Consider the following 25400-nt stretch of genomic DNA (forward strand, 5'->3'; position numbering starts at 1 on the left):
ACTCTCATGTGGATCCTGAGAAACTCGACAGAAGACCATGGGGGAAGGGAAGGAAAAAAAAAAAAAAGTTAGGGAGGGAGCAGAATCATAAGAGACTGAAAAACTGAGAATAAAGTGAGGGGTGGGAGGGAGGGGAAAGTGGGTGATGGGCATTGAGGAAGGCACCTGTTGGGATGAGCACTGGGTGTTGTATGGAAACCAATTTGACAATAAATTTTGTATCAAAAAAATAAAAAAACTAGAGTGTATTATGCTAAGCAAAATAATCAGTCAGAGAAAGACCAATACATGATCTCACACACATGGAATTTAAGAAACACATGAACAAAGGGGAAGGGAAGGAGAAAGAAAATAAAAACACAAGGAGGCAAACCATCAGAGTGTTGGGTTTTTTTGTTTTTTTTTTAAGTCTCTTTGGAGAGACAAAGTGCAAGTGGTGGCACAGAGACAGTGAGAGAGAACTTCCAGCAGGCCCCACGCTGTCAGTGCAGACCCAGATGCGGGGCTCGAACTCACAAACCTAAGATTATGACTGGAGCTAAAACTAAGAGTCAGATGCTTAACCAACTGACAGAGCCACCCAGGTGCCCCAAGATTTTTTTTTTTAATGTCTATTTTTGAGAAAGAGAAACATGGCACAAGTGAGGTGAGGGGCACAGAGAGGAAGTCAGAATCCCGAACAGGTTCTGCGCCATCAGCACAGAGCCCAATGCGGGGCTTGATCTCATGACAGTGACATCCTGACCTTAGCTAAAACCCAGAGTTGGACACTTAACCGAATGAGCCACCCAAGCACCCCACCATAAGGGATTCTTCAAGACAGAGAACGGAGAGTGGCTGGAGGGGAGGTGGGTGGGGAGATGGGCTAAATGAGCGACGGGCATGAAGGAGGACACTTGTTGGGATGAGCAATAAGTGTTGTGTGTTAAGTGATGCATCACTGGGTTCTACTCCTGAAATCAGTATTACACTCTCGGTTAACTAACTTCAATTCAAATAAAGTTAAAAAAAAAATAATAAAGGCCATAGATAAAAAACAGCTAACCTCATACTCAATGTATGTAAACAACTGAGCGCTTCTAAGATCAGGAAAAACAAGGATGTCCTCTCTCACCACTTTGATTCAACATAGTACTCAAAGTCCTTGCCACAGCCATTGGACAAAAAAACATCCAAATTGGTAAGAAGTAAAACTGTCACTATTTACAGATGTCATGATAGTATACACAGAAAACTTCAAAGACTCCACCAAAAAAGACACTAGCACCGATAAATGAATTCAGTGATGTCACAGGATACAAAGTTAACATACAGAAATCTGTTGCACCTCTATACAGTAATAATCAAGTAGCAAAAAAATGCCATTTACCATTGCACCAAAAAAAAAAAAAAATTATATATATACACACACACACACACACACACACACACACACACACACACACCTGTAAGTAAACCTAACCAAGGAGCTGAAAGACCTACACTATGAAAACCCTAAAACACGGATGAAAGAATCGAAGATGACACCAACAGAAAATATTCTGTGCTCAGGGACTCAGAGAACCAGTATTGTTAACATGTCAATGTTACCCAAAGCAATTTACAGACACCACGCAATCTCAGTCAAAATACCAACAGCGTTTTTCACAGAACTGGACTACCACTAAAATTTGTATGGAACCACGAAAGACTCCTGAAGAGCCAAAACAACCTTGAGGTAAAAGAACAAAGCTGGAGATACCACAATTCCTGATTGCAAGATGTACCCCAAAGCTGTCGTAATCAAAACAGTAACGCAGTGGCACGACAACAGGCACATAGATGAACAGAGAGCCCAGAAATAAACCCACGCACGTATGGTCAAATAATCTACAACAAAGGAGGCAAGAGTATACACCAGGGGGATAAAGCAGTCTCTTCAGCAAATGGTGTTGGGGAAACTGGATGGCTACATGCAAAACAATAAAAGTGGACCACTTTTCTTACACCACAAATAAAAATAAGCTCAAAATGAATTAAAGTCCTAAATGTGAGAGCTGCAATCACAAAATTCCTAGAAAACATAGGCAGTAATATCTTTGACATCAACTGTAGATAAGTGTTTTTCTAGATAGTTCTTGCTTCCTTCGCCTGAAGAGACCTATCAGGACTACAAAATAGTGAGCTTTGGCACAGCAAAGAAAACCCTCGACAAAACAAAAAAGCAACCTACTGAATGGCAGAAGATATTTGTAAATGATCTATCCAGTAAGGAGTTAATATCCAAGATATATAAAGGACTCCTACAATCCAACACAAAAACCAATCAACAAACGAGTCAAGGACCTGAATACCCACTTTTCCAAAGATATTCAGATGGCCAACAGACTCACGAAAAAAAGGCTCAACATCACTCACCATTAGGGAAATGCAAATCAAAACCACAGTGAGAGATCAATCACCTCACACCTATCAGAACAGCTAAAACCAAAAAACACAAGAAACTAATGCTGGTGAGGATGTGGAGAAAAAGGAGTCCTCTTGTACTGCTGGTGGGAATGCAAACTGGTGCAGCCACTGTGGAAAACAGTATGGAGGTTCCTCAAAAAGTTAAAAATAGGAGTGCCTGGGTGGCTCAGTTAAAGAACGTCCGACTCGATCTCAGCTCAGGTCATGATCTCATAGTTGTGAGATCGAGCCTCCTGTTGGGCTCCACACCGGGTGTGGAGCCTACTTGGGATTCTCTCTCCCCCTGTTCCTCCCCTGCTCACATGCATGTGCTCTACGCAAAGGAAAAAAAAAAAAAAGTTAAAAATAGAATTACCATATGTTCCAGTAATTCCACTACTGGGTATTTGTGCAAAGAAAACGAACACTAACTTGAAAAGACATATGCATCCCTAGGTTTACAGCAGCATTGTTTACAACGGATAGATGTGGTATGTAAGTGTGTGTGCACACACGCACAGACGGGGGGACACACACAGTGGAATTATCACTCAGCCATAAGAACAAAATTGGGGTGCCTGGGTGGCTCCGTCGGTTAAGTGTTCAACTTTGGCTTAGGTAATGATGGGTCTGTGGGTTGAAGCCTCAAGTCAGGCTCTGTGGTGACAGCTCGGAGCCTGCTTCAGATTCTGTGTGTCCCTCTCTCTCTGCCCCTCCCCCGCTCATGCTGTGTCTGTCGCTCTCGAAAATAAATACACATTAAATGAACAATTAGGAGCTTTAGGATCTTCCAACAGTTGAAAGGACTCAGCTTCTGCATGAACGAAGGTAAAGGCCTCCCACCTCCCTTTTCCCCAAGATTTCCAAGTCTGGTTTTCACTTCCTCTCATTAGACATACACTTGCAATTCGTCTCTGGCTCATCCGCTCATCCTCTCTTGCCCGTTTCTCTTCCCCCCCACCCCCAGTCAGCCCGTTCTCTCCTCACACCTTCCTGCTACTCTTATGCTCAGGCACGCCTGCTCTGCCTCTGGAGACAAGGTAGACATGCCGCAGGAACTTTCTCGGAGATGCTGCAGTAGGGTCATCTTTCCAGAGGTGCTCCTCCCCCTCGCTCACTGTAACGGTCATCACCGTTTCCCAGGTCTGCAGGGCTTCTCATGGGTCCTAACTGGTTCCACTTCCCCTCTCCCCTCCCTGTATGCATACCCCTCTGAGAAGGATTGCTCTGGTCTCCCCATTTATTCAACTGTTCTAGCTTTGGCCCTTAGGAGCTCCTTCACAGTGCCTTTTTCCCCCCCCTTATTAAGCATTTCCCTATGTCTAGCATTAGACAACACTCCGGGCTCCTCTTGTACCTTCTCTGCCCCAGTCCTACAATCAGTCATCGCTCCGGGGAGCCCTGGTTCCTATTATGGAATGGTCTTCAAAACCCTATCAGTGTTCCAAACCGGGCACTAGGCGTGCACGCAGTTACTAGGGTGTCCTTGCTTCTAGGCCCTCTCAGCCTGCACAACGAAAGTTGAGTGTTCTACGAACCCGTGCAGATACATCGATCTATAGAGATCCTCTGCATATGTATGAAGCTAAACCTGAGCTCACAGTGAGGGGTCTAAAAAAACCCACTATCACACACATCATTCTAGCCTCCTCCCCTTACCCAACTGTAAAATCACACTCTAACAGGGAGAAACTTGGCTCTCGCCCTCTACTATCCATTGCGTTAGTTGTCCAAATCCAGCATCCATGTACAATGGTTTCAGAGCAGTTAACCAGTACCCCCATGAGCCAGCTATCACTCCACATCCAGGGCCTATATACAGTTTCATTTGCCTTTAGTCATAAAATCTTCATTTCCAGTGTTGAGGAGCTCAGCATCGTTTCTTCTCCTTGGGGGGGGGCGGGGGGACTGGGGTTAGGACAGACCATTTTGTCACTGTCTGCAATCCATCCTGGGGCACCTGACCTCCTAAAATTGCATACATTAAGCTTCACCCTTTGTGCCAGGAGGTTCTACAGGCTCTGACCACTATAGTGCTATATAGATCCTACCACGATCATAGGAAACACACTCGCTTAAGAAATTCCCTGTGCTTCACCTATTCAACCTTCCACACCCCCATTCCGCCAAATCCCCGGCAACCACCGATCCATTCAGCAGCTCTACACTTATGCCTTTTTCAGAAAATCATATATGAAATCACACAATATGTACCCTTTACGGACCGGCCCCTTTCCCTAACAAAATGCATTTAAAGGTAGTTTGTTTTTGCGTGGATTAACAGTGCAAAATACCGTCATCAAAATCCTCATTAGTATTCCCTTGTCTAGATGCACACCTCAGTTTCTTTATCCACCCCTCTTAGTGACATTTTGATTGCTCCCCATTTCTGGCCATCACTATCAAGTACCACAAACATTCCTATCCGGGATCTACGTGGACCTAAGTTTTCGAGTCAGTTGGGTAAATACCTAGGAGCATCACTGTTGGATGGGAAGAGTATGCTTAGCTTTGTGAGAAAACACCCATCTGTCAGAGTGGTTATACCATTTCTTAAGATCCCTTCAGGCCCCAAGTTTCCTTCCCACAGAGTTAAGCTACAGATACCCACTATATACCTGAGGCCCGTGCTATCCAATATGACCACTATGCACGTGTGGCTACTGCAACTTAACAGTCAGTTCGTTAGCCACGCCAGCCACATTTCAACCCTTCAACAGCCACACGTGGCTAGCTCTATCAGATGCACAGGGATAGCCACGCGCTCCCATATCAGATGGCACAGGGAGAGCCATTTCCATGACTCCAGAAAATTTACATGGAACAGTACTGCCTCGGCATATAGAATACAGGATCACTTACCATACTCAACTTCAGTATGGATGCCCTACTTTGCAGGCACTCTAGGAGGTCTTGTGATCTGATTCACTCATCCTCTGCTGACATCACTCCCAAGAGACTAGGCAATTCAGTCACAGACTAATAGTTGGCAGAAGGTAAATACTCAAATGTTTGCCGAATGCTAAATTTGAAAAGAACGCCCGACTGGGGAGGATAGCAATGCCGGCGACAGACAAAACCCAGGGGCACACCAACACGAAAGGGCCGTTACATAACGTTACGGGTTATTCAAAAGACCTAAAGACTATGTATTACAGGCAAGTTACCAGCTGAAGTTCATGCTACGAAGTCCGTAGGCAAGTCCAGCCCACAGTCTGTACCCGTGGCAGTTATAGAATGGCCTCTAGGATGGTTCTTATCAAGGCCAAAATTAAAGCAGTTTACCAGGCCCATATCAACAGTTAATAAATATTTATTCAACACTACTAACCAGTTATTTCATTCTTTAAGCAATTAATTTTTAAGTTGTACTTTATAGACATGTACTTTATCAAGGAGGAGGTCTAGGATACAAAGCCTTAACACTGTCTGGGTGTGGGGCAATGTTCCCAACAGTGGGTATGTTTACAAAAAGTACCTTGCAGATCATTTGTGGGGCTGTATCAACTACTGTCTACAGTGGGTTTTTTGTGTGCGAGTATCTAAGAGTAATTAAGAGGACTGAAATTTGGAGAAGTGATGTACATTGGTCAAGTTAGATTTTTTTTTTTTTTTTTTTTTTCCCCCAAAGCTAGGGTATTGGGGCACCTGGCTGGCTCAGATGGTGGGAGCGTGCCACTCCCGCTGTCAGGGTTTTAAGTTCAAGCCCCATGTTAGGGGAAGAGATTACTTAAAAAAATAAAATCTGTAAAAAAACAAAAAAAAACCAAAAAACAAAAAACAAACCAAATAAATAACAAGGTATTGTCACAGCAGGGAAAATCAAATTCCAATTCAATTCCCTACTCTTACCCCTCAAGATTACTTTCAGAGTTTTACAGGATAAAGTACATGACAAAAATGTTGCTATTTTCTACATATATGAAGGCTCCTACCTTTTTTCTTTTTGTTATCAAATCCTGACATCTGTTAAAAGAAAATATTTTACCTTTATTCAACTGTTCAGTTACAATTAACAGACCAAGGCAGATTATAACAACTCAACAATCCTACCAGTGATTTGTAGAGACCGGATTCAGGGTAGATTTTGAGGAGTTCTAACAGATCTTGCATAGTAAATACCTTAAAGAAAAAAAAATTAAGTTGACATTTTACACTGATGTTTAAGCGATAAATTAGGATGTTCCTAAAGTTTAAGAATCACACTAACAACATAAAACTGAAGCGCTTTCTTATACTATTGATAACCTATTCAAGTCACAAGGATAAAATATTTTTCCCCATCACAGAATTAACCTCCAAATACTTCACAAAGATAATGGGTCTAACAAATGGTTAATGCCTTACAGATTACACTCAAATATCTGATGAACCAACGAATACACGCGTGAATCCCAGGGTCTTTCAATGGTAATCAAGTTTTTAAAATACTACTGGTTCAAAATACCAAGTTTTACCGTCTTTACAACCATGACTGACAAAAGCCTATCTAAAATAGTTTTAAACATTTTGGGTGGCTATTCTTAATCTGTATTTCTACTACAACACGCATCATGTACTAGGACTTCCCTCGGAACACTGACAGGGTTTTCCTTTCAGGAAAATATTCTGCACGGCATTTTATAGTAAACACCTTTAAGTATATAAGCAGGTTAACTATTGCTGGAACAGCTATGTAACTGCCTATTACTCATGCAACATGCCCAACTGGGTCATGTAATTAGAAACTTCAGGGCACCTGGCTGGCTCAGTCGGTAGAACACGTGACTCTTGTTCTGGGGTCTTGAGTTCAAGCCCCACGTTAGGCACAGAGCTTCCTTTAAACAAACAACAGGGGCTCCCGAGTGGCTCGGTCTGTTAAGCATCTGACTTCGGCTCAGGTCATGAGGTCACAGTGCCTGGGTTCGAGCCCCGTGTCAGGCTTTGTGCTGACAGCCCGGAGCGTGCTGGGGATTCTCGATCTTCCTCTGTCCCTCCCCAGCTTGTGTGTGCACGCGTGCTCTCTCGTGCTCTCTCAGACATAAACTTTAAAAAGTAACAAAAAAACAAAAAAGCTTAAAGATTGAGGGACCCAAAAAGAACTCCTAATGTTAATAAAATTTGGTCGTTAATAAAGCATATTAAGATTCTCAAATACTAACACTGTTCTTATTTTGTTAAAACCTCTTAATAGGAAGCTTTTGGACAATTATAGACAAGATCAAGAGTAAAAACACAGAGACAACACCAACCGTTAAACTATGGACTTCAGTGAAGATGTGACCATGTAGGTCCCACTGTGGAAATGTATCTAATTATGTTGCTAGTAGGGGAGGCTGTGCACGAGTGGGAGCAAGGAGCACATGGGGTACCTTCCTTTCTGCTCAATTTTGCTCTGAACCTCAACTGCTCTAAAAAAATTAAGTCTATTAAAAAAAATAGGCAGTTTGCTGTATCAACCCTTAATATCAAGCAGGGCTAGATTTCTCTACCACTCCCATTGAACAGAAAGTCATTAGGAAAGTGGTAAAAACAGGTGTTTTAGTATTTGAGCATGCCACATATTTTTATAAATGATTGTACCCTTCACTTCTCTAGTGTAATCCCAAGGAATGTAAGTATCTGCAGAGACTTAGTAAAAAGAGCATGTTTTAGAGATCTAGATTTACTGCCCAGCATCGTTATTTACAAATCACGTGACCTTGAGCAAACTACTTCACCTCTCCAGAAGCTGGTTCCTCCTCCACAATGCAGAGGATACCTGTGGTGTCGCCACAACGGTGACAAGCTTCCAACCGTCAACATAAATGGCAACTCTGCGTCTTAGACTACACAGATCGGGAGACCAATTCTAGCTCCAAAACTTAGTGACTGCACATCATGATTTTACCCAAGACTAACGGAGCTTCCATGGAATTGGTAACGATATACCATCTAGTACAGTACTCCTTTGTTCCTTTACAGAATGTAGGACGGGAACTCAAAGATGAGGGAGAAATGAACGTAGCTAGCCAAGGAACACTCGGCTATTACGCAGCACTTACTATTACCTAGAAAGAAGCTGTTAACAGAAAATTCAAAAACAGAAGACTCAACACTTTACCTTTTCTTTGGCCACACCAGTTTCCGGAAAGAAAACAGAAAGCGAATACTCATAGCCACATCTCTTCAAGTGATCTGCCACCAGAGAGTTAGAGGTGCCTATCAGGAGGGCACTCCCTTCCACTGGAATGGACTGGGGCTGCACCTCTTCGTTCACGACAGGGTGCATCAATTCGTGAATCAGCTGCTTCCGGAGTTGTGTCTAGCTCAAACAACCAAAACCAAACAGGAGGGAAAACGTTTTGAGCAGAATCGCTCAACTGGAGTTATACAGGATTGACCCATGCGTTAGAGTCCTCCTTTCCAGTATGGTTCTAGGTCCAGGACCCAAAGTCAGGAGCCTTCCCCTGTGACACAAGTAGCCCACGGGGTTCTGAAAAAGAAACTTGTTTCACAGCTTCTGAGCTCAACTGGTGGTCAGCCCAACGCAGGCAGATTCTAACTTCACTTCCCCAGGAGCCCATCTCAGCAGTTTTTAAATCAGGCTATCAAGTAGAGGAGACAATTCTGCCCATTTCTCACCTCTGTGGACTGTTGGAACGTACGAAAATATCGGGCATATTGGTTAGTTAAAATAAGGTTGAGTTCCCATAAGGGAAATCACATATGCAAGTGAATGAAATGAGTCAACCCCAAAACTTACTAAGATGTACTTTCCCACCGAGTATTTACATCTCAAGACACTCAAGTACAGGAATTCTCACTTTGTGAGAAAGTTAGGGTTCAAAAGCAGGTCAGTTTCTCAAGGTTTTAACACTAACGTTATTCATTTGGGCTTTAACAAAATTCCCTAGGTTACTCAGACTACTGGTATTTGTTCTCCTGTTTTGCATATCATCTGGAAACGTACAATTGGACTGAGCTTAAGAGTATGCTGCCTGGGGCGGGGGGATGGGCTAAATGGGTAAGGGGCACTAAGCAATCTACTCCTATAATCATTGTTGCACTATATGCTAACTAATTTGGACGTAAATTTTAAAAAATAAAAATTACAAAAAAAAAAGTACGCTGCCTGGGGGGGCGCCTGGTAGCTCAGTCGGTTAAGCGTCCGACTTCAGCTCAGGTCATGATCTCATGGTTCCTGACTTCGAGCCCCATGTCGGGCTCTGTGCTGACAGCTGAGCCTGAAGCCTGCTTCGGATTCTGTCTCTCCCTCTCTCTCTGCCCCTCCCCCACTCACGCTCTGTGGCTCTCAAAAATAAACATTACAAAAAGATAGTAAAAAAAAAAAAAAAAAAAAAAGTATGCCACCTAGACTTGTGGGATTCAGGAGTAGATATTCCCTAATCAACTCATATTAATAGAATCCAAGAAACCAATTGAGTTCTTGTACCTCTTTTATCCTTCAGCTCAAGGGTAGAACGGTAGGTCATTACCAGTATAGAACAGGACTTAGTACACACCTCAAGTCCCACAGTAAAACAAGACATTTTTACTCAGAGTACACATGCCCTGCTTCATCTAGTGTAGCTCAGTAACAGAAATAGAACGAGAAATTATAGCATCCTCCACCAGTTAAATTTAGAGGTGATTTAATGAGATTTATAACATACTGAGTAACCTATTTAGACCCAGCTTCATTAATATAATGATTTAGGGGGTCTTGCACACAAGTACTAAAATAGGATAACATTTAGAGAAGGGATAGAAGCAGAAAGTAAAATTAAGGTGGGGGGGGGGGGGGTAGAAGAGGGCATTACAGATGAATCCCCAACTCAACAAACACAAAAGCACGCCAACCAGCCCTTGCTGGAAGAATTGCAAAACTGGCCGGGAGCTCTCCAGCAGCCAATGAGAAGAGGGAAATCCATTCAGAATTCATGTTCCTACAACAGAAGTAAGTACAATTATTGTGGGTGAGGAAGAGTAGGGACTTGTGGATCCTCAGTATATCTGCCTCACAAGTTAACAGTAGACTCAAAGTAAGGAACAAGAGTTGATAAAGCCCATTTAAGAGATCCAACTTTGTACTTCACCGCAAATACAAATTCTTTTCAAATACCCAAAGGGAATGTGAATTAGGCCGCTAAAAAAATCAGTGGGTTTTAAGAATTAAAACTCACTCAGGCCACAGTCATTGAATGCAGAAAATAAAAATGACCTTAGACTTAGGAGGTAAAAATCTGTCTTGCCATTGCTTAGGCTGGAATAGAACCTGACAGCCAGCTGCAAAAAAGTAAACAGTAGGTCTCCAGCAGATACACTCCATTTGTAAAGTGAACAAGGCTAGCATAATCCTGATACCAAACCCAAACCGGGACAGCTTAAAAAGGTTCAGGACAGATTAGTATCAGTTGTGACTCTAGATCTGAAATAAAACACCCTCAAATCAAATCCAGAAGTAGCATTAAGAGAAAATATGGCTTGGCCAGGAATCCAAGGACCATGCCATATTAGAAAGCGTATTAACGCATCATATGTGACAATTCCAAGTGGGTTAAAGATTTAACAGTTAAAAAAAAAAGGGGGCTCTTTAAAAACTTAAGAGGTGAACATCCATTTTAGTGGAGAAGAACTGAGAATAATCAGCAAAAAAAATAAATAAATAACAGATTTGGCCATATTAAAAATATAACATCAGGATTTTTAGAACCAAGTTAAAATTGAACACCGAGATAATGTATTGCTGCAAAACTGGAATACAGGTTAAGTTTCTATTAAAAGAAAACGCCCCAGGGGGGGATGGGCAAGGAACAGAAGCTGCCAATCCACAAAAAAACATGAATATCCAGAAAATATGTGCAACCTCAATAATCAAAGGAATATTAAAATAAGGGTTTTCTGGGGCACCTGGGTGGCTGCGGTGGTTGGGCATCCAACTTTGATTCAAGTCATGATCGCACCATTCCCAGGTTTGAGCCCCAAGTCAGGCTCTGTGCTGAAGGCTCAGAGCCTGGAACCGATTTTAGATTTTGTCTCTGTCTGCCCCTCACCCGCTCAAAAATAAGCATTAAAGAAGACTTTTAAAATAAGGGTTTTCCAATGTTTAAAAAAAAGTCATTGTAGCATTCAAGAAATAAGCATTACCAAGTTGCTGGTGAAATATATACTATTACTACCTTTCTAGAAAAAGACTCATACCAAGAGCCTTAAAACTGCTCATCCTTTTGAGTCAGTAATGCCACTTAACCTATCCTAGACCAAAAAAAGACAATTGAAGGAATGTGTACACCTGGGTAGAAGGTACATCTTCAACAGGGGCCTGCTCCATAAATTACCCACACATTCAGACAGGCCTGTTATCATTGAAAATGAGGATTTCAAGGAACTTTCGAGGACACAGGAAAATGTTCACTACATAACATTAAAAAGGAGGGGTGCCTGGCAGGCTCAGTCAGAGCGTGGGACTCCGAGTCTCCGGTTTGTGGGTTCGAGCCCTGCATCGGGTATAGAGATTACTTAAAAATAAAGTCTTTAAAAAACAAAACCACAATTAGCAGTTGTGTTACAGATGACGTTCCTCCATGTTTTTCTCTCTCAGGTGAATCTAAAGCTTGAGGTTACCAAAACAATGAGGGAGAAAGATTTTTTAAGAAGCTCACTTTTCCCTAGTTTGACTTTTTAAATATAAAATATACTTTTGAAATGTATACAATGTAAACACGTGAGCTAATCCTACTCCTTGCTGTTCATACAATGTGTACTAATATTTGCCGCCCAAATAGTAATACATTTCAATCCACCTTAAGGAAGAAATTTCTCATTCCCTAAATTATTCTATGGTAAGCAGTACACTTAATGTTTCCTGTAGAATGCCAATATCCCTCATTCAAAAGGGAGTACTATTACAAAACCACTTAGTCATTCAGGACTTGCAAGCTAGATTTATAAACCAAGTCCAACTTTACCAAAATGTGTTCCTTTTATAGTTACCTACCATTACCTTAATGTCAGTCCGGTAAAGCTATTATTTGAATAAGCCCTTTTAAGACGGCTCAAACTCTACACCATCTTCAAGACTTCTGTTCCAGAACAAAGAGTTTTGCAGGAACGTACAAAGGTAACTCACCAATACAATCTATGTCCTATTTTTAAAACCCAAAAGCCGGATAGGTTTAAATGGGGACTACCGGTTACACGATTACACTCGTCAAAGTTATGTGACAGGCCCAAAACGGATACCTTGAGCATGTCCAGTATACCCCGATCCTTAAACGTCTGGTATAGCTTTTTTCGCAGTTCATCTTGACTCAACACGTCAGATGTGGGGGGCATGGCGAACTGGAAGAAAGAATGGTTACGGGTTACCCGGCGGGAGGAGGAACCATGAATTTCTGACGACAGACCAGTGGCCTCCGGGGAAACCCTAAGAGGCCAAGCGGGGAGGAGGAGAGAAGAAGCTATAAAGAAAGCAAACAAGAGGCCACGTTTCCTCTGGTCCCCGAGGAGGAGGCCAGTGTAGGTACCTGAGACATCAGATGCCGGCTTCCCCGCGAAGCCCCCTCCAGCCCGGGCTGCCTCGGCCCAAGTTGACAGCCAGCCCCAGCTGCAGGCCCAGGACGAGGCGAATCCCTGCCTTCGAAGCCCATGCTCTGCCTGGGTGCGGGGGAAAAAGGAAGGCAGTCGGGAACGACAAAAACGTTCAACGGTTTAATCGGCCTCCAGCTCTGAACCAGGAACTCCGGCAAACACGCACTTCCTTTCCCCCGAGGTTCTCACGGGTGGGCGGGGCCGCGGTTCACGCGCGGCTTTCCCACGCAGCTGGAGGGCGGGGACCGGTAGTGAGGCAACGAGAGAAAACGAGGTACGACCAGGGTTCGCCCGGCTCAGCGCTGATCCCGCCCCTCCCCGACGCTGCCAAGCCCAACGGCCGTTGCCAGGAGGACCACGGCGCACGCGCGTTGCGGCGCGGTCCTCTGGCCGGAAGTCCCTCCCACTTCTCGTGAGACCTCAACCGCACAGTCTCGCGAGCATTGCCTAGGGAGTTCCCATAGAGGCTGCCGAGCGCGGGTCTGCGGCGGGAGCGGAGTGGCGGTTTCCGTCGTCAGCTTCTCCCAGCAGGTAGGGGATGGAGTAAGTAGGGGGCGGGAGCTCCCAAGGACGTTTCGGGGCCCGCGTGACGCGGGTCTTGGCCTGGTCCCTCCACCCCGCCCGCGGGCAGCCGGGACGGATCTGGTCAGCCCCGGGGTGGCTGAGCTTATCACAGGCCGCCCGGCCAGGGCACATCGCGTTTCGGCCTGCAGGCGTCGGCCAGCTCAGGAGCTTGGCTTCATCTTGCCTTTTTGTAGGTCATTCAGCTAATCGGATTTGGTTTTGTTTACGAGGGTACGGTTGTCGTTGGGAGCTGGAAAATTCATCGTGGGCCCTGTCCTGTGAGAGGAAGGGTTTAGTCCTCTCAAAGGCAGCCTGGTAGTTCTATTTTAATTGTTGGAAAGTGCTTAGTAACATTGACCCAAAGGAGTTTCCACTTGGCCTCAAAGGAGCAGCCCAAGACTCGGCCTCCGGAGCGATTTGAAAGAGGTGTTTAGTCCAGAGTTAAGTACGTGGCACTCTCGTAGCGTACTGCCCTTTCCCAAACCCCAGAAGATGTGGATCATCGATCACAGCTAGCTTTCGTGCTAGAACTTTGTCTCCATGTTAAATCAGCACCAGGTCCTGGCACTCACTACTGGTTAATGAGAACCGCACCAGCAGGGGCCAATTTGCCATCCCTAGTCAAATCTTTGCTTTGAGATGGCATATATTCTATTTGATGGTAAGATCCTGCTCTTTCTCACTCCCCACCCCCCCACCCCCAGCTTAAACATCCTCCGTTCCTGCACTAGCTCTTTCCCGAGCATTCCTTCCAACCCAGTTCAAAGTTTTTAGAGGAAGACTGCACTAGTGGGGAGGAGCTGAGAGAGGGAGACAAAAATTCCAAGCAGGCTCCGCACGGTCAGCAGAGCCCGATCCCATGAAACCACGGGATTGTGATCTGAGCCAAAGTCAAGAGTCAGAGGCTTAACCGACTGAGCCACCCGGCAGCCTCTTTAAAAAAAACAAAAAACATGCTTTGGGGGGCGCCCAAGTGGCTCAGTCAGTTAAGCTACTGACTCTGGATTTAGGTGCAGCTCATCATCCCAGGGTCTTGAGCTCTAGCCCCATGCCAGAGGTCGGGCTTTGCGCAGGGTGTGGAGCTTGCCTAACGTTTTCTCTGTGCCCCTCCCCTGCGTGCAGGCACATTCTAGAGACAGACACACACACACACACACACACACACAGGTTGAAAATCATGCTGATTCAGCAGACCTGCATCTTGTTACTTCTGTACCAGGTGACCTTTCTTCCGTTTTCCTGATGGTAGTGTAAGGTGACTTCTGTTTTTCTAACCGGACACATTACCATTCGTTTTGTGCTTCTGCCCTTCTGATGCCAGCCTCACAGATTTGTGGTCTCATTTTTATATTAAAAAAGGGCTGGGGGCCCCCGGGTGGCTCAGTCGGTTGTGTGTCCGACTTCGGCTCAGGTCATGATCTCACGGTCCGTGGGTTTGAGCCCCACATTGGGCTCTGTGCTAACAGCCCAGAGCCTGCTTCGGATTTTGTCTCCCGCTCTCTGCCCCTCCCCCCCACCCCACTCATGCGGTCTCTCAAAAAAAATGAACGTTAAAAAAAAGAAAAGTTAAAAAGAAAGGCGTGGGAGGGGGCACTAAGGTTTAGATAAGCTGTACACCCAGCTTGGGACTTGAACTCACAACCTTGAGATGAAGAGTCGCTCCTCCGGCCGAGCCAGCCAGGCGCCCCATCATCGCCCTAGTTCTTCCATCACGTAGACACCCTCTCTCCGTTCAAGGTAGTGCGGAGCTTTTTGTTATCACTACATTAATTTTAGTTGTCCGTCTCCGAAGCAGCTCAGGTCAGCATAGCCATCAGTGACGGCTGCTGTTCACACCCCAGGGAGAGTCCAGTCTCTGGTCATGGAGGGTTTCTTCACGAGCGCCTCAACTTCAGCTTCATACAAAGGTGCAGTTATTTCATCACAGACTTCTATTAGGCCTCTAGGACCAGGAGGGGCTCAGCACTAGAACATTCAGGAGATTCTTTGCTGCGTCGAGGCTAGTTAATCCCGGCCTGCCTCTCGTTCTCGTGTTTTCAGCTTTGCCCGACCGCTCGCAGCTGTTGTCCCTACCCGCGCAGTTCCCCCCCTGCAGGCGTGGAGCCCTTCCTACGTGCCGGGCTCCCCTGCAGGCGTGAGGGATGGGTGCTGGGAGACAGACACAGCCTCCGTTCTCTACGTCATCGTCCCCCAGCTGCCTAAGTAGCTTCCCCTTGCCGCACCCCGGCCCCTCATTCCCCTCCCTTGGGCCTTTCCTACAGTGCTTTGAAAGCTTCCTCCCGTGGTAAGCGAACTCCCTCCGTCCTCAGTCTCCCCATAGAACGCACCTACCTTCTGTTAGTACTTCAAGTATTTCCTTTTTTTCATTCCTGCAGGTTTTTCAGCCTCGACGGCTGTTTTCTGTTCCTGAACAAATCCTCCCCAGTTGAGCGGCTTCGCCAACGTGAATTTATTCTTCCAGTTCCGTAGCAGCCTAGAAACCCAGCACGGGCCTCCCCGGGCTGGAATCCAGGTATCCGAAGGGCCGTGCTTCCCTCTGGAGCAGGAAGCGTGGCTCTCTTTGTGCTTTCCAACTTCTCGAGGCCACGCGCGTTCCTTGGCTCCCGGCTCTTTCTTCTATCTTCAGCCCCCGCCAGCGTGGCGTCTTCGTGACCCTCCTTCTGACTTTGCGCGTGGGCCTCTCTCTTCCGCTTTTAAAGAGCGTGGTAATTATATTGGGCCCACTTGGCTCGTGCAGGCTCCTTTCCCGATCTTGAAGTCAGCTGACGAGCGCCCTCAGTTCCACCTGCAGCTTTCATTCCCCTCTGCCCGTACGTTAGCACTCGAAGATTTTCGAGACTAGGATGTGGACACCGCGGGGCGTGCTGTTCTGCCTGCCACCACATGTTTAGAAGCGACGTGTTCGTTTCATCCCTCTTTTTTCCCTTTCCTATTTCCTTTCTTGGCGAATCGACTCATCTTGATATTCTGCTTGATCATCTCAGGCAGGCATTTGGGAACATCCTTGGTTCTTGCTGCTTCCTCAGTTCCCCAGTTTAATCCGTTGCCAAGTTCCGTGTAGCCATTTCCTCCACACCCCGAGACCTAGTCGTCCTTGGAGATGCTTGAAGGGCCCCTGTTTTGGGTGATGGGAAAATCGAGCAGACACATACACACACACACACACACACACACACACACACGGCAGTTGCTTTATTTGTATTACATACTGTAGCTCTAAGTAATACTTGCTTTGCGGATGGAGGGAAGGTTGAAGAGGTTGGAAGCTTTAAAAACGTTTCAAATCACTGTTCTAGAGCTGCACCGTCCAATACAGAAGCCACTAACCACATGTGGTCTTTTCAATTAATGAAAATTAAATGAAGTTCCAGATTCAGTCTTGCAGACACAGTAGCCACCAGCGGCTACCACATCGGACGGTGCAAACATAAAACATCCACCCCGCCGCCGCCCCCCCCCCCCCCCCCGAAACTTGAGTGTATCAGCACAGAATTCTAAAGTGCGTTTCCCTTTTGCCTACCACCTGGGCATAATAAGCCTCAAATACTAAAGGAGTAACCTTCCAGTTTTTCCCCATAGAATCCGGTAATTACAGTACTCCTTCAGCTGCTGTGAAATTCTTGGCAGTTCAAGTTCTGCCCAGCGGGACGGTTTGTGACATAACCTTTATGTGGTTATGGTTCCTTCGGTCCCCTTTCTGTTTATCCTCACCCTGTACTGACACTCTGCAGGTATAGGAATGAGGCTTAGCTTCCTTCTACGTGTATAGTGTGCTGCTGCTGCTTAAGTGTTCGTACCGAACGAATTAAGCCCTTCCCTTGGCACACTCTAGCCGTGAAACCTATTGCAATTAATGAGATCATTGTCGACTTTGTTGACATTTCCAGCTCCCATCCCCCTTCCCCTTGAGAATTTCTTTCTTTTGAGAATCACTGCTGATTCTCCTGGTTCTGCGTAGCTTTTATAGCATTCCTGCTTGTGTTTGTTACTCAGTTTTACCGTTTGGGCCTTTTTCTCATCTTCCCCCTCAGACTTTTCTGTAAAGGGTCGGATGGTCTCTGTCGGAGCTGCCCCACTCTGCCGTTCTGTTGTCGGGCAAAGGCAGCCTTAGACCGTAACGAAAGGGTGGACAAGGCCAGATTTGGCCTGCGGGCTGTGGTGTGCCAACACCTGCCCCAAATAACGTTTGAAGTCCTCTTGGCCTCATCGTGCCCAAAGAATGTTCCCATCTGCTTTGTCTTCCAGTCGTGGGCCTTCCAAATCCAGAGGTAGAAGTGCCAGCTGTCCCTCGATTTCCTTAACAAAGGTTGTCCTGGTTAGAAAATACGTTTCAGGTGTTCTGATGTTCTCTGTGAATGAGCAGGAGTCCCAGTGTGGCTCGATGAGCCCCGGGCTCTGACATGTGTCACCGTACACTCCGTGAGACTGTATACTCTCAGGTAACCAGATTGCTGCCCCGTGTGGAGGCCGTAAGGGTCCACACACCTCCATGTGCGTACGCTCCTCCATGCTGTTCTAGATCACATTTGCTGAGCACCTCCCGTGAGCCAGATGTTGTTGTGCCTGGTGCTTCGCACCCCCGATGTTGGGGTGGTGAGTTCAAGCCCCAGGTTGGGTATAGAGATTATTTAAAAATAAAATCTTAAAAAAAAGAAAAAAAAACAAAGGAAGACACAATTTTATATTCTAGAAAAGATGGAAGAAATCATAATCCAAAAAGAAAGACATCTGAGGCATTAAGAAGTCTTAGAACTAGGATTAACAGGTTTGCTGAAGAAATAAAATGAAGACAAGGTCAGGGGGGAAGCAGTCGCAGGGGAGGATCCGTGCTTCTGTGGCTTTTAGCATCATCAAAATCTGCATGGACGGACAGATGGGCGGAAGGATTTCTGTATGTATTTTTAGCACAGGGTCTCTGGAATCAGACAAAGCTAGGTTCAGGTCCCGCTCTGCCACTTACTGATGATGTGACCACAGGCACGGACCTTAACCTCCCAATGTCCGTTTCCTTCTGGTGGAAGAAACAGAACGATGATGGATCCCTTAGAGGGACCTTGAGGATTACACAGCATCGGGAGTTGCACGCTCCGTGGACTGAGCCAGCCGGGGGCCCCATGTCTTCCTTTCTTATGAATATTGCCGGAGGAGGAGGCATATCCTAGGCTCCTGTATTTGCAGAGACTTAGATTTGTAGTATACATACTTCAGGTAGGAAGAGGACAAAATCACCCTTTATTCGTTTTTCCCATTGTTCGTGCTAATAATGCTAACTGGTCCAGTCCAAGTTTGGCCCAGCTTACTCTGAATATTCTAAACTCTCAGGTCACGAGGATGTTGTTGTTATGATTTGGTATCAGCGGTCTTCCAGGTTCCCTGTGAAAACTCAAGTACTGGCTTCTACAGGACATATCCCAGGCATGTAATCTGTATAGTCCAAAAGCCAAATGTCTATGGCAGTAGAGTGGAAAGCACGACAAGCTTTGTGGTCCCTGCTGCAATGTCAAGTTTAAGGAAAAAATTGAATTCTAGACTTCTTGTTAAACCTTTTTGGTTTTCAGTATGGAGTACTAAAAGTGTGTGTTATTTTCATTTAATTAGGAGCTATATTGAAGACAATGTCTGGAAGCTTCTACTTTGTAATTGTTGGCCACCATGATAATCCAGTTTTTGAAATGGAGTTTTTGCCAGCTGGAAAAGCAGAATCCAAAGTGCGTAAGGAAACATAAACAATTTCGTAAGCGTGATTTATGCTGTTGCAATTATAAGGGTGTGGTGTGATTTTATAGCCGGGGGAGGTCTGGACCGGGGAGGTAGCTGGAATCCACCACGGTTACATGAGGCTTGCTCCCCAGTCCCACAGGGTGATAGAAGCCACCGAGGGACCGTCCTCTGAGTCGTCGACTCACCCTTACATTCAGCACACCCTTGGCACGGACGAGCAGGAGGCCCTGGGTCTCTTCTCTGACACGTGCTTCCCCGTGCCCCCCGTTCTGAAAAGCTGCTCCGTGAGCGCGTAGAAACACACTTCCAGCTGCTGTGGGGCTGGAGGAACAGTTGCTACTGACCGGAAATGCCACGGAAGCGCATTCCGCCCAAGTGCCATTTCCATCAGGACCTACGCGGCAGGTCCATTTACACCTGGGAGGGTTGAAGGACCCTTGCCTCCGTGTCCCCCCCGCTGCCCCTGAGACTGGCGCGGTTTGCAGGGACCTTCTGCACCACCCACTGACTGGGTGCCCGCATGCCGTCCTCCCCGGCGACGCCACCCAACTTCCTTGTTGCCGTTCAGAGTAAACGTAGGGTCTGCAGAATCCCTGGGGGCCTCCCGTCTCTCTGTACTCGTCTGTGTTGCTGGTGAACTGCCGGCAGGTTATGCTGTGTCTCTCCCAGCTTCCAGAATAAGCTTTCACGTCCTTCAAGACAAGAACTGAGTTTTGAAATGAATCGTAACGCGTAATGTCCAGCGTATGATGCTTTTCAGCTACTTAAATCTTGCCACTCAAATGCGTAGGAATTTGTGTTCTCTGCCAGGTGCTCTGTCGCCCCAGTATTTTCCCACATCCACGTGAGCGCGCGGCTCATTACGACTCTGTGTCGGGGTGTCTCCGTACAACGGTTGCCCTGTGGCACAGGGCTGCTTCCGTGGTTTCTCGGGCACGTAAAAACACTTTGTGGCGTGACTTGACCTTAGCCCTTCTGTTACCACTCACCTTCTTGAGGCAGTTCTGCGTTTTTCTTCTGACCTCGTGACTGGTCATCCACGTAAAGTGAGGGAAACACGGCGGTAAGCCGGACACCAAATAATCTCTTTCTCTAAGGAGTAAATTCACTTCGTCACGGTGACGTGCGCGAGGTAAACCTGCCTGGCTGCGCGGGGGATCCCGAGGCAACTGGCGGCCCTCCCCCAGCCCGGTCCAGGAACCGCATCCTCAGCAAGCAGGTCATATTAAGGTGCCTCTCCCAGGGCCCACCCGACCGAGCACCGCGGACCGGGCGGCCTAGAGTGACCGAAGCTCGCGGCCTCGCGGGTCCGAGCACGAGGCGGGGGCAGGGCCAGCGCCCTCCGAGCGTGCCAGGGAAGGCCTGTTCCAGGCCCCTCTCCTAGCTTCCGTAGCCCCTGGGCTTGTGGCGGCCTGCTCCCCACGCGCGCGTCTGTCTCTAAACCGCCTGTTTTAGAAAGGCACCAGGGATCCCGGGTTAGGGGCTGTCGTGCCCTAGCATGCCGACCACGTCTGCAGTGACCCTCTTTCCAAATAAGGCCACGTTCTGAGGTACCGGGGACGGGGGGTAGGACTTCGGCATAAGAATTCAGTTCAGCCCATAAGAAGTGTGCTTTGAAAAATCTATCTGGAAATAGAGAATTCCACGGGAGTAAGACCATTCCAGGTTGAGAATTCCCGCTCCGCACTGTGGTGGGACAGTCCCGCCTCTCCCAGTGAAGCCCACGTGAAGGACGCTCCGCTCTGACGGGACCGTGTCCTGCCGCTGAGACAGGTGCCGGCTCACAGCCGAGGCGGAGCGTGGCCTCCCGCCGCTCCCGGGTCCCCTGTCACGTGAGCTCCGTCCGCCTGAAAGAGGCCTGTGCCAGGCCTTCGAGAGCCCCACCTCAGCTGTCTCGTGTCCCCGCGCTTGCCCTGTGTCCCCCGCCCCCCCGCTGACCCTGAGACCCAAGCCAAGGTCACCTCTAGCTCTCCACCTCCTCGGCTCCAGCCTACCTAAACTGCCCTCCTTCATCCATGACCACTTACGTATTTTTTCGCGTCTTCCTCTAAAAAGATGTGAATGTCTTTTTTTTTCTTTTTAACCTCCTCTTTCTTCACATGCTTCAGTGGTTACTGAATTTGGTAACTTCTTTCTTGCAGAATTAGAAAAATAATCTGTATAATTTGTTGAGCACGTTCCATTTATTAGTGGGTTGGCTGTTCCTACTCGTTGACTTTTAGCTACCAAATTAAAAAGCAGACTGTGAGATGAAAACACTTAAGATCTTTTGTAAGTCCCATGACAGTAATAAATGAAGTAAAAGCAGAAAATGCTCCCCCACCCCCGAAAACTGCGTAGAATTTACAGAATGAGATGGTGGCGTTCTCGATGCTGTCTGCAAATATTAATCTGCTGCTACTCACACTTTCGTCTAGGATGATCATCGTCACCTGAACCAGTTCATAGCTCATGCTGCTCTCGACCTCGTGGACGAGAACATGTGGCTGTCGAACAACATGTACTTGAAAACCGTGGACAAGTTCAACGAGTGGTTTGTTTCAGCGTTTGTCACTGCAGGTCATATCCTTACCTTTGTAACGAAGGTCTCCAAAGGTTGGGGTGACGAACTAGAACAACATGGGACCTCGATGCCAGACTACGAGTCTGGGGACTTCAGAGTGTCGGGTAGAAATTGCCATTTAGGGGGCTACTTTTATTTTTTTTAACAGGAAAAAAACCCCACATTTTGTTTAACGGATAATTTTAAAACCAAGTCTCCTATGAAACTAAGGTTAATCTGAACGATATGGTTGATTTTACTTTATTTTATAGTTATTTTCTAACTTTAAAAATTATGTTTTCTTTAAGATAAAACCTAACTTCAGACCCAGTTTACGTATTTTGCTTTTCCGTCACAGAATAATACAGTGCGCGTGACTAATTGGAAGGGTATCCTCTCACCTGAGTACTTTTCATTTTTCATTTCTAAGATTATGCCTTAATTATTTTACATATGAGATTCATTATGCTTCATGACATAAGGCAAGAAGACGGAATAAAGAACTTCTTTACCGATGTCTACGATTTATACATAAAGGTATGGTGTGTTCTGTTTTCAAATCCGATTGTAGAAAGGGATTGCAACTGTGACCGGAAACCGGCCCGTGGCAGCAACTCCCTTATATACGGTGGTTTCCAGCTCAGACTAGCTCTGCCCCCGTCAGAAGTAGCCCTCGGTAACTCCCCTGTCGGGCATGTCTTCCCCGCCAGGCTAACGTGTGCTTAGGACAGAACTCGTGCTGGTTATTTTTAAATTGGTTTCAGTTTCCCCCTTTTGGCACACAGTTTTGATTTTATCAGGGAATCCTAAAAAGAGAAGGAAGCAGGCTACATGCATAAGGGAAATTGCTTCGTAATTTTAATCTAAAATGTTCTCCATCTGCTTTACAAGTAAGTTACAATGCAGTGACTATATAGATCATAAACTGGTGGGAAGTTTACCAGTCACTCAAGGAGAATGATGCCACTCGCCTATCTTGAAGCTTAATTAGAAAAAATAAAATATTACTAGGACGTCGGTGGTTAAACTGCACTGCCAGAAGTATGTTCTTAGTAATTTAAGTGTTCTGTACTTCGACAGGATTTTTTTTTTGCATATCAGCACAGTTAATATTCCTAGTGAGAAGTAGCAGATAAGAATCTTTAGCCCTCTTATAAAGATGGACAACGTCAAGTGATTTAAGCTGGAAAAACTGGTTAACTCCTTTTCCTTATTAGTGATTCCATTTAACAGTTTTCTCCCATATATTATGATATAGTCACTACACTGTTTGAGAAACTGATCACTTAGCCGTGTGTTAAAGGACAGTATTGAAAACCAGATTGTTGAAGAAATTACATGAGAGTAACATAATAGCAATGTGGTATAACTTCTTTTCTTTACCTGTGAGCATATGGTAGATTTTCGTTTCATGGCCAAAGGGCCTTACTGATTAATCCATATATTTATAATGAATGTGAGAAGATCAGTATTTCAGACGCAGGGTGAATCCTGAAAGTTTGTTTAGCTTCCATGGGCAACACTTATCCTACCACCATTAGTTTGCCATAAGTACTCCTCAAAACTAAAACCCCAAGGCAAAAATTTCCCCAAGGGGGTGTTACTGTTAACAATGGAACGTTTTCGTGCAACTTGAAAACATGATCTTCAGACTTTCGTTTTGGGATGTCTTTGATGATTTTATTGAAAACGTTAAAGTAATTTCCTTCTAGAGATCTGTGATTTGTCAGCCTTTTTACTTTGACAAGCTCACTGATGCCTTCGTCTTTCCTAGTTCGCGATGAATCCGTTTTATGAACCCAATTCTCCTATTCGATCGAGCGCCTTTGACAGAAAAGTTCAGTTTCTTGGGAAGAAACACCTTTTAAGTTGAATGCAGAACAATTTGGAAATAAACAACGTCACTACAATGGGGTATTCTCAGGAATGTGTACATTGTAAGTAACTTGAGTAAATAGCCTGGAAAAGTTTTACCTGTGGTCTAAATTTATCTAAACCTAATGAAAATCCTTATATATTTCAAAACAGTACATTCAGTTTCTTAACGATTGTCAATCGATCGATATTTGCTTGGGAACAGTGTTATTTATAAACTCTTTATAACCTTGAAAATACCTTTATTCTAAAAATTAAGAATGAGCTTTTGACTTGACTCATTCAGATAGCTCGATCTTGATGTCGCGATCCGGAACCAAATGTCATTGTCAGGATTTGGTAGACAGATTTAAAGCTAAGCTTCTGCAGCAGGGAGTGAAGCTGACGGCACGCACGTGGGCCTCCATACGTGTAGAGATGTTGTTACGAAACCGCACAGGCGGCACACGTAGCGCTGCCCAGGAAGCCGGAGCGGTTTTCACGGTGCCAGAGGCCACACGCCTGCCTCGGTCGACGACCGGGGATAGTGATTGTGCTATACATCTAGAATCCCGGGTCCGGGTCTGTAAAATGGGGGGCCGGGACCAAAGTAACAGGTTATGTTCTCATACTGCCTTTCCCTCAGACAGTAAACTAAAGATTAAGTGAACCGGTGGATAGTTCGACTAGTAACAAATTGTATCTGTCAAACTGTTAACAAAGAAACGTTTACATTGCGTTAACGTTGGCATTCTTTGCTTTTTAGGCTGTACGCCAAGGGGGAGGGGAGAGCTCTGCTGTGATAAGTGGGATCTTACTGTAAGCTGGTAAATGTCCACTTAAATACAAGTAGTGTGACCACATCTGTTCCGTGCAGATGGCGAGCACTGGCAGAATTGTGTTCCATCCCGAGTAACTTGGGCGAGTACTTCTGTTTGGTCTCATACCCTTGTGTGAAGCTGGTGCCGTAATTGCTTGCCCCATCTGTCTCTTTGGTTTCTTCAACAAAGGTGTTTGTCCGAGAGCGTGGAGTCTCGTAAGCGCCGCTCACCCGCCACCGCTGCTGTTGTGGTCCTCTTTCCCCCAGTGAAGGTCCGCAAACCGTATCTTAACCCATTTTGCAGAGTTCGGAGCGCCTCGGACCGGGTGCGGGAGCGGAGCTGTGGGAGCGGGGGGACCCCGCTGACCGGCTGCCGGCCGGAGCCCGTGGGGACCTGCTGCGCCCTTAATTAGCCCGGAGCGCGCGGGGAGGGGAGCGGCGCCTTGGCCGCAGGGGGTCGCGGGGCACCCCGCACACAGGGTCCTTCCCTCCAGGCTGTGAGGCGGGGCTGGGGACAAGGAGCGGGAGCCCCGTGGGAGCGGGTTACCGTAGTCCGGTGTGTCCGCCTGTGCGCGTGACTGCCTTCGAAGGGGAGGGGACGTGGGCCTCGAAGGCGCGGAGAGAAGCGGCGCCGGGACCCGGGGCAGGGGCAGGCCATCTGGCAGGGGAGCCGGCAGCGCTTACGTGTGGTGGGAGGGGAGGTCACGCTGAAGGCTCGGGAACAGAACACAACGGCCACGGGTGACGTGAGTGGCGCCCTACCGAGCAGAGGAGGTCAGCACTAGACCTGTCGCGTGTGTGAGCGCTCCCAGGGCGCCCCGAAGGGAGCCCGCAAGTCTGCCGTCCGGCCGTCCTTCCCCGGGCCCGCGGACGTGCGCGTCCACTGGGGCTCGGCGGCCCTTCCTGCTTGCCGGCCGCGGC

The 25400-nt window shown here is 46.6% G+C and overlaps 2 protein-coding genes across 4 annotated transcripts in view; one reads left to right on the forward strand and one right to left on the reverse strand.

Annotated features, from left to right (window-relative positions):
- OFD1 (OFD1 centriole and centriolar satellite protein) overlaps window positions 1-25400 on the reverse strand; it is a 64177-nt gene that overhangs the window by 28681 nt on the left and 10096 nt on the right. The window contains exons 1-5 of one of the 2 annotated variants that reach the window (XM_019417908.2): window positions 12915-13274; window positions 12631-12729; window positions 8510-8710; window positions 6481-6549; window positions 6363-6393 (exon numbers count right to left, since the gene is read on the reverse strand). In XM_019417908.2, coding sequence (XP_019273453.2) covers window positions 6363-6393; window positions 6481-6549; window positions 8510-8710; window positions 12631-12729; window positions 12915-13037 — 523 coding nt within the window. In that variant the 5' untranslated portion in view covers window positions 13038-13274. Of the gene's footprint in view, window positions 1-6362; window positions 6394-6480; window positions 6550-8509; window positions 8711-12630; window positions 12730-12914; window positions 13275-25400 lie in introns of those variants that run through there. The other variant, XM_019417909.2, reaches the window with a different exon arrangement.
- Window positions 13379-24683, forward strand: TRAPPC2 (trafficking protein particle complex subunit 2). Of its 2 annotated transcripts, XM_053891830.1 has the most exons (6): window positions 13465-13509; window positions 15918-15985; window positions 19141-19250; window positions 21681-21824; window positions 22256-22342; window positions 23580-24683. In XM_053891830.1, the coding sequence occupies exons 3-6, from the start codon at window positions 19158-19160 to the stop codon at window positions 23676-23678; spliced, it is 423 nt and encodes a 140-aa protein (XP_053747805.1). In that variant the 5' UTR covers window positions 13465-13509; window positions 15918-15985; window positions 19141-19157; the 3' UTR covers window positions 23679-24683. The 2 variants fall into 2 exon arrangements, with proteins under 2 accessions (XP_053747804.1, XP_053747805.1); XM_053891829.1 differs by lacking the exon at window positions 15918-15985 and having other exon boundaries at window positions 13379-13509.

This window comes from Panthera pardus, unplaced genomic scaffold (assembly GCF_024362965.1).
Source record: "Panthera pardus isolate Hobbes unplaced genomic scaffold, ASM2436296v1 HiC_scaffold_27, whole genome shotgun sequence".
Taxonomy (NCBI): domain Eukaryota; kingdom Metazoa; phylum Chordata; class Mammalia; order Carnivora; family Felidae; genus Panthera; species Panthera pardus.

Excerpts from the sequence above, each read along its gene's own strand:
- TRAPPC2 (XM_053891829.1), top strand. The coding sequence starts at position 19,158 with ATGTCTGGAAGCTTCTACTTTGTAATTGTTGGCCACCATGATAATCCA. Across the intron at positions 21,825-22,255 it reads CAGCGTTTGTCACTGCAGGT|CATATGAGATTCATTATGCT; the intron begins CATATCCTTACC and ends TTAATTATTTTA. Across the intron at positions 22,343-23,579 it reads TCTACGATTTATACATAAAG|TTCGCGATGAATCCGTTTTA; the intron begins GTATGGTGTGTT and ends CGTCTTTCCTAG.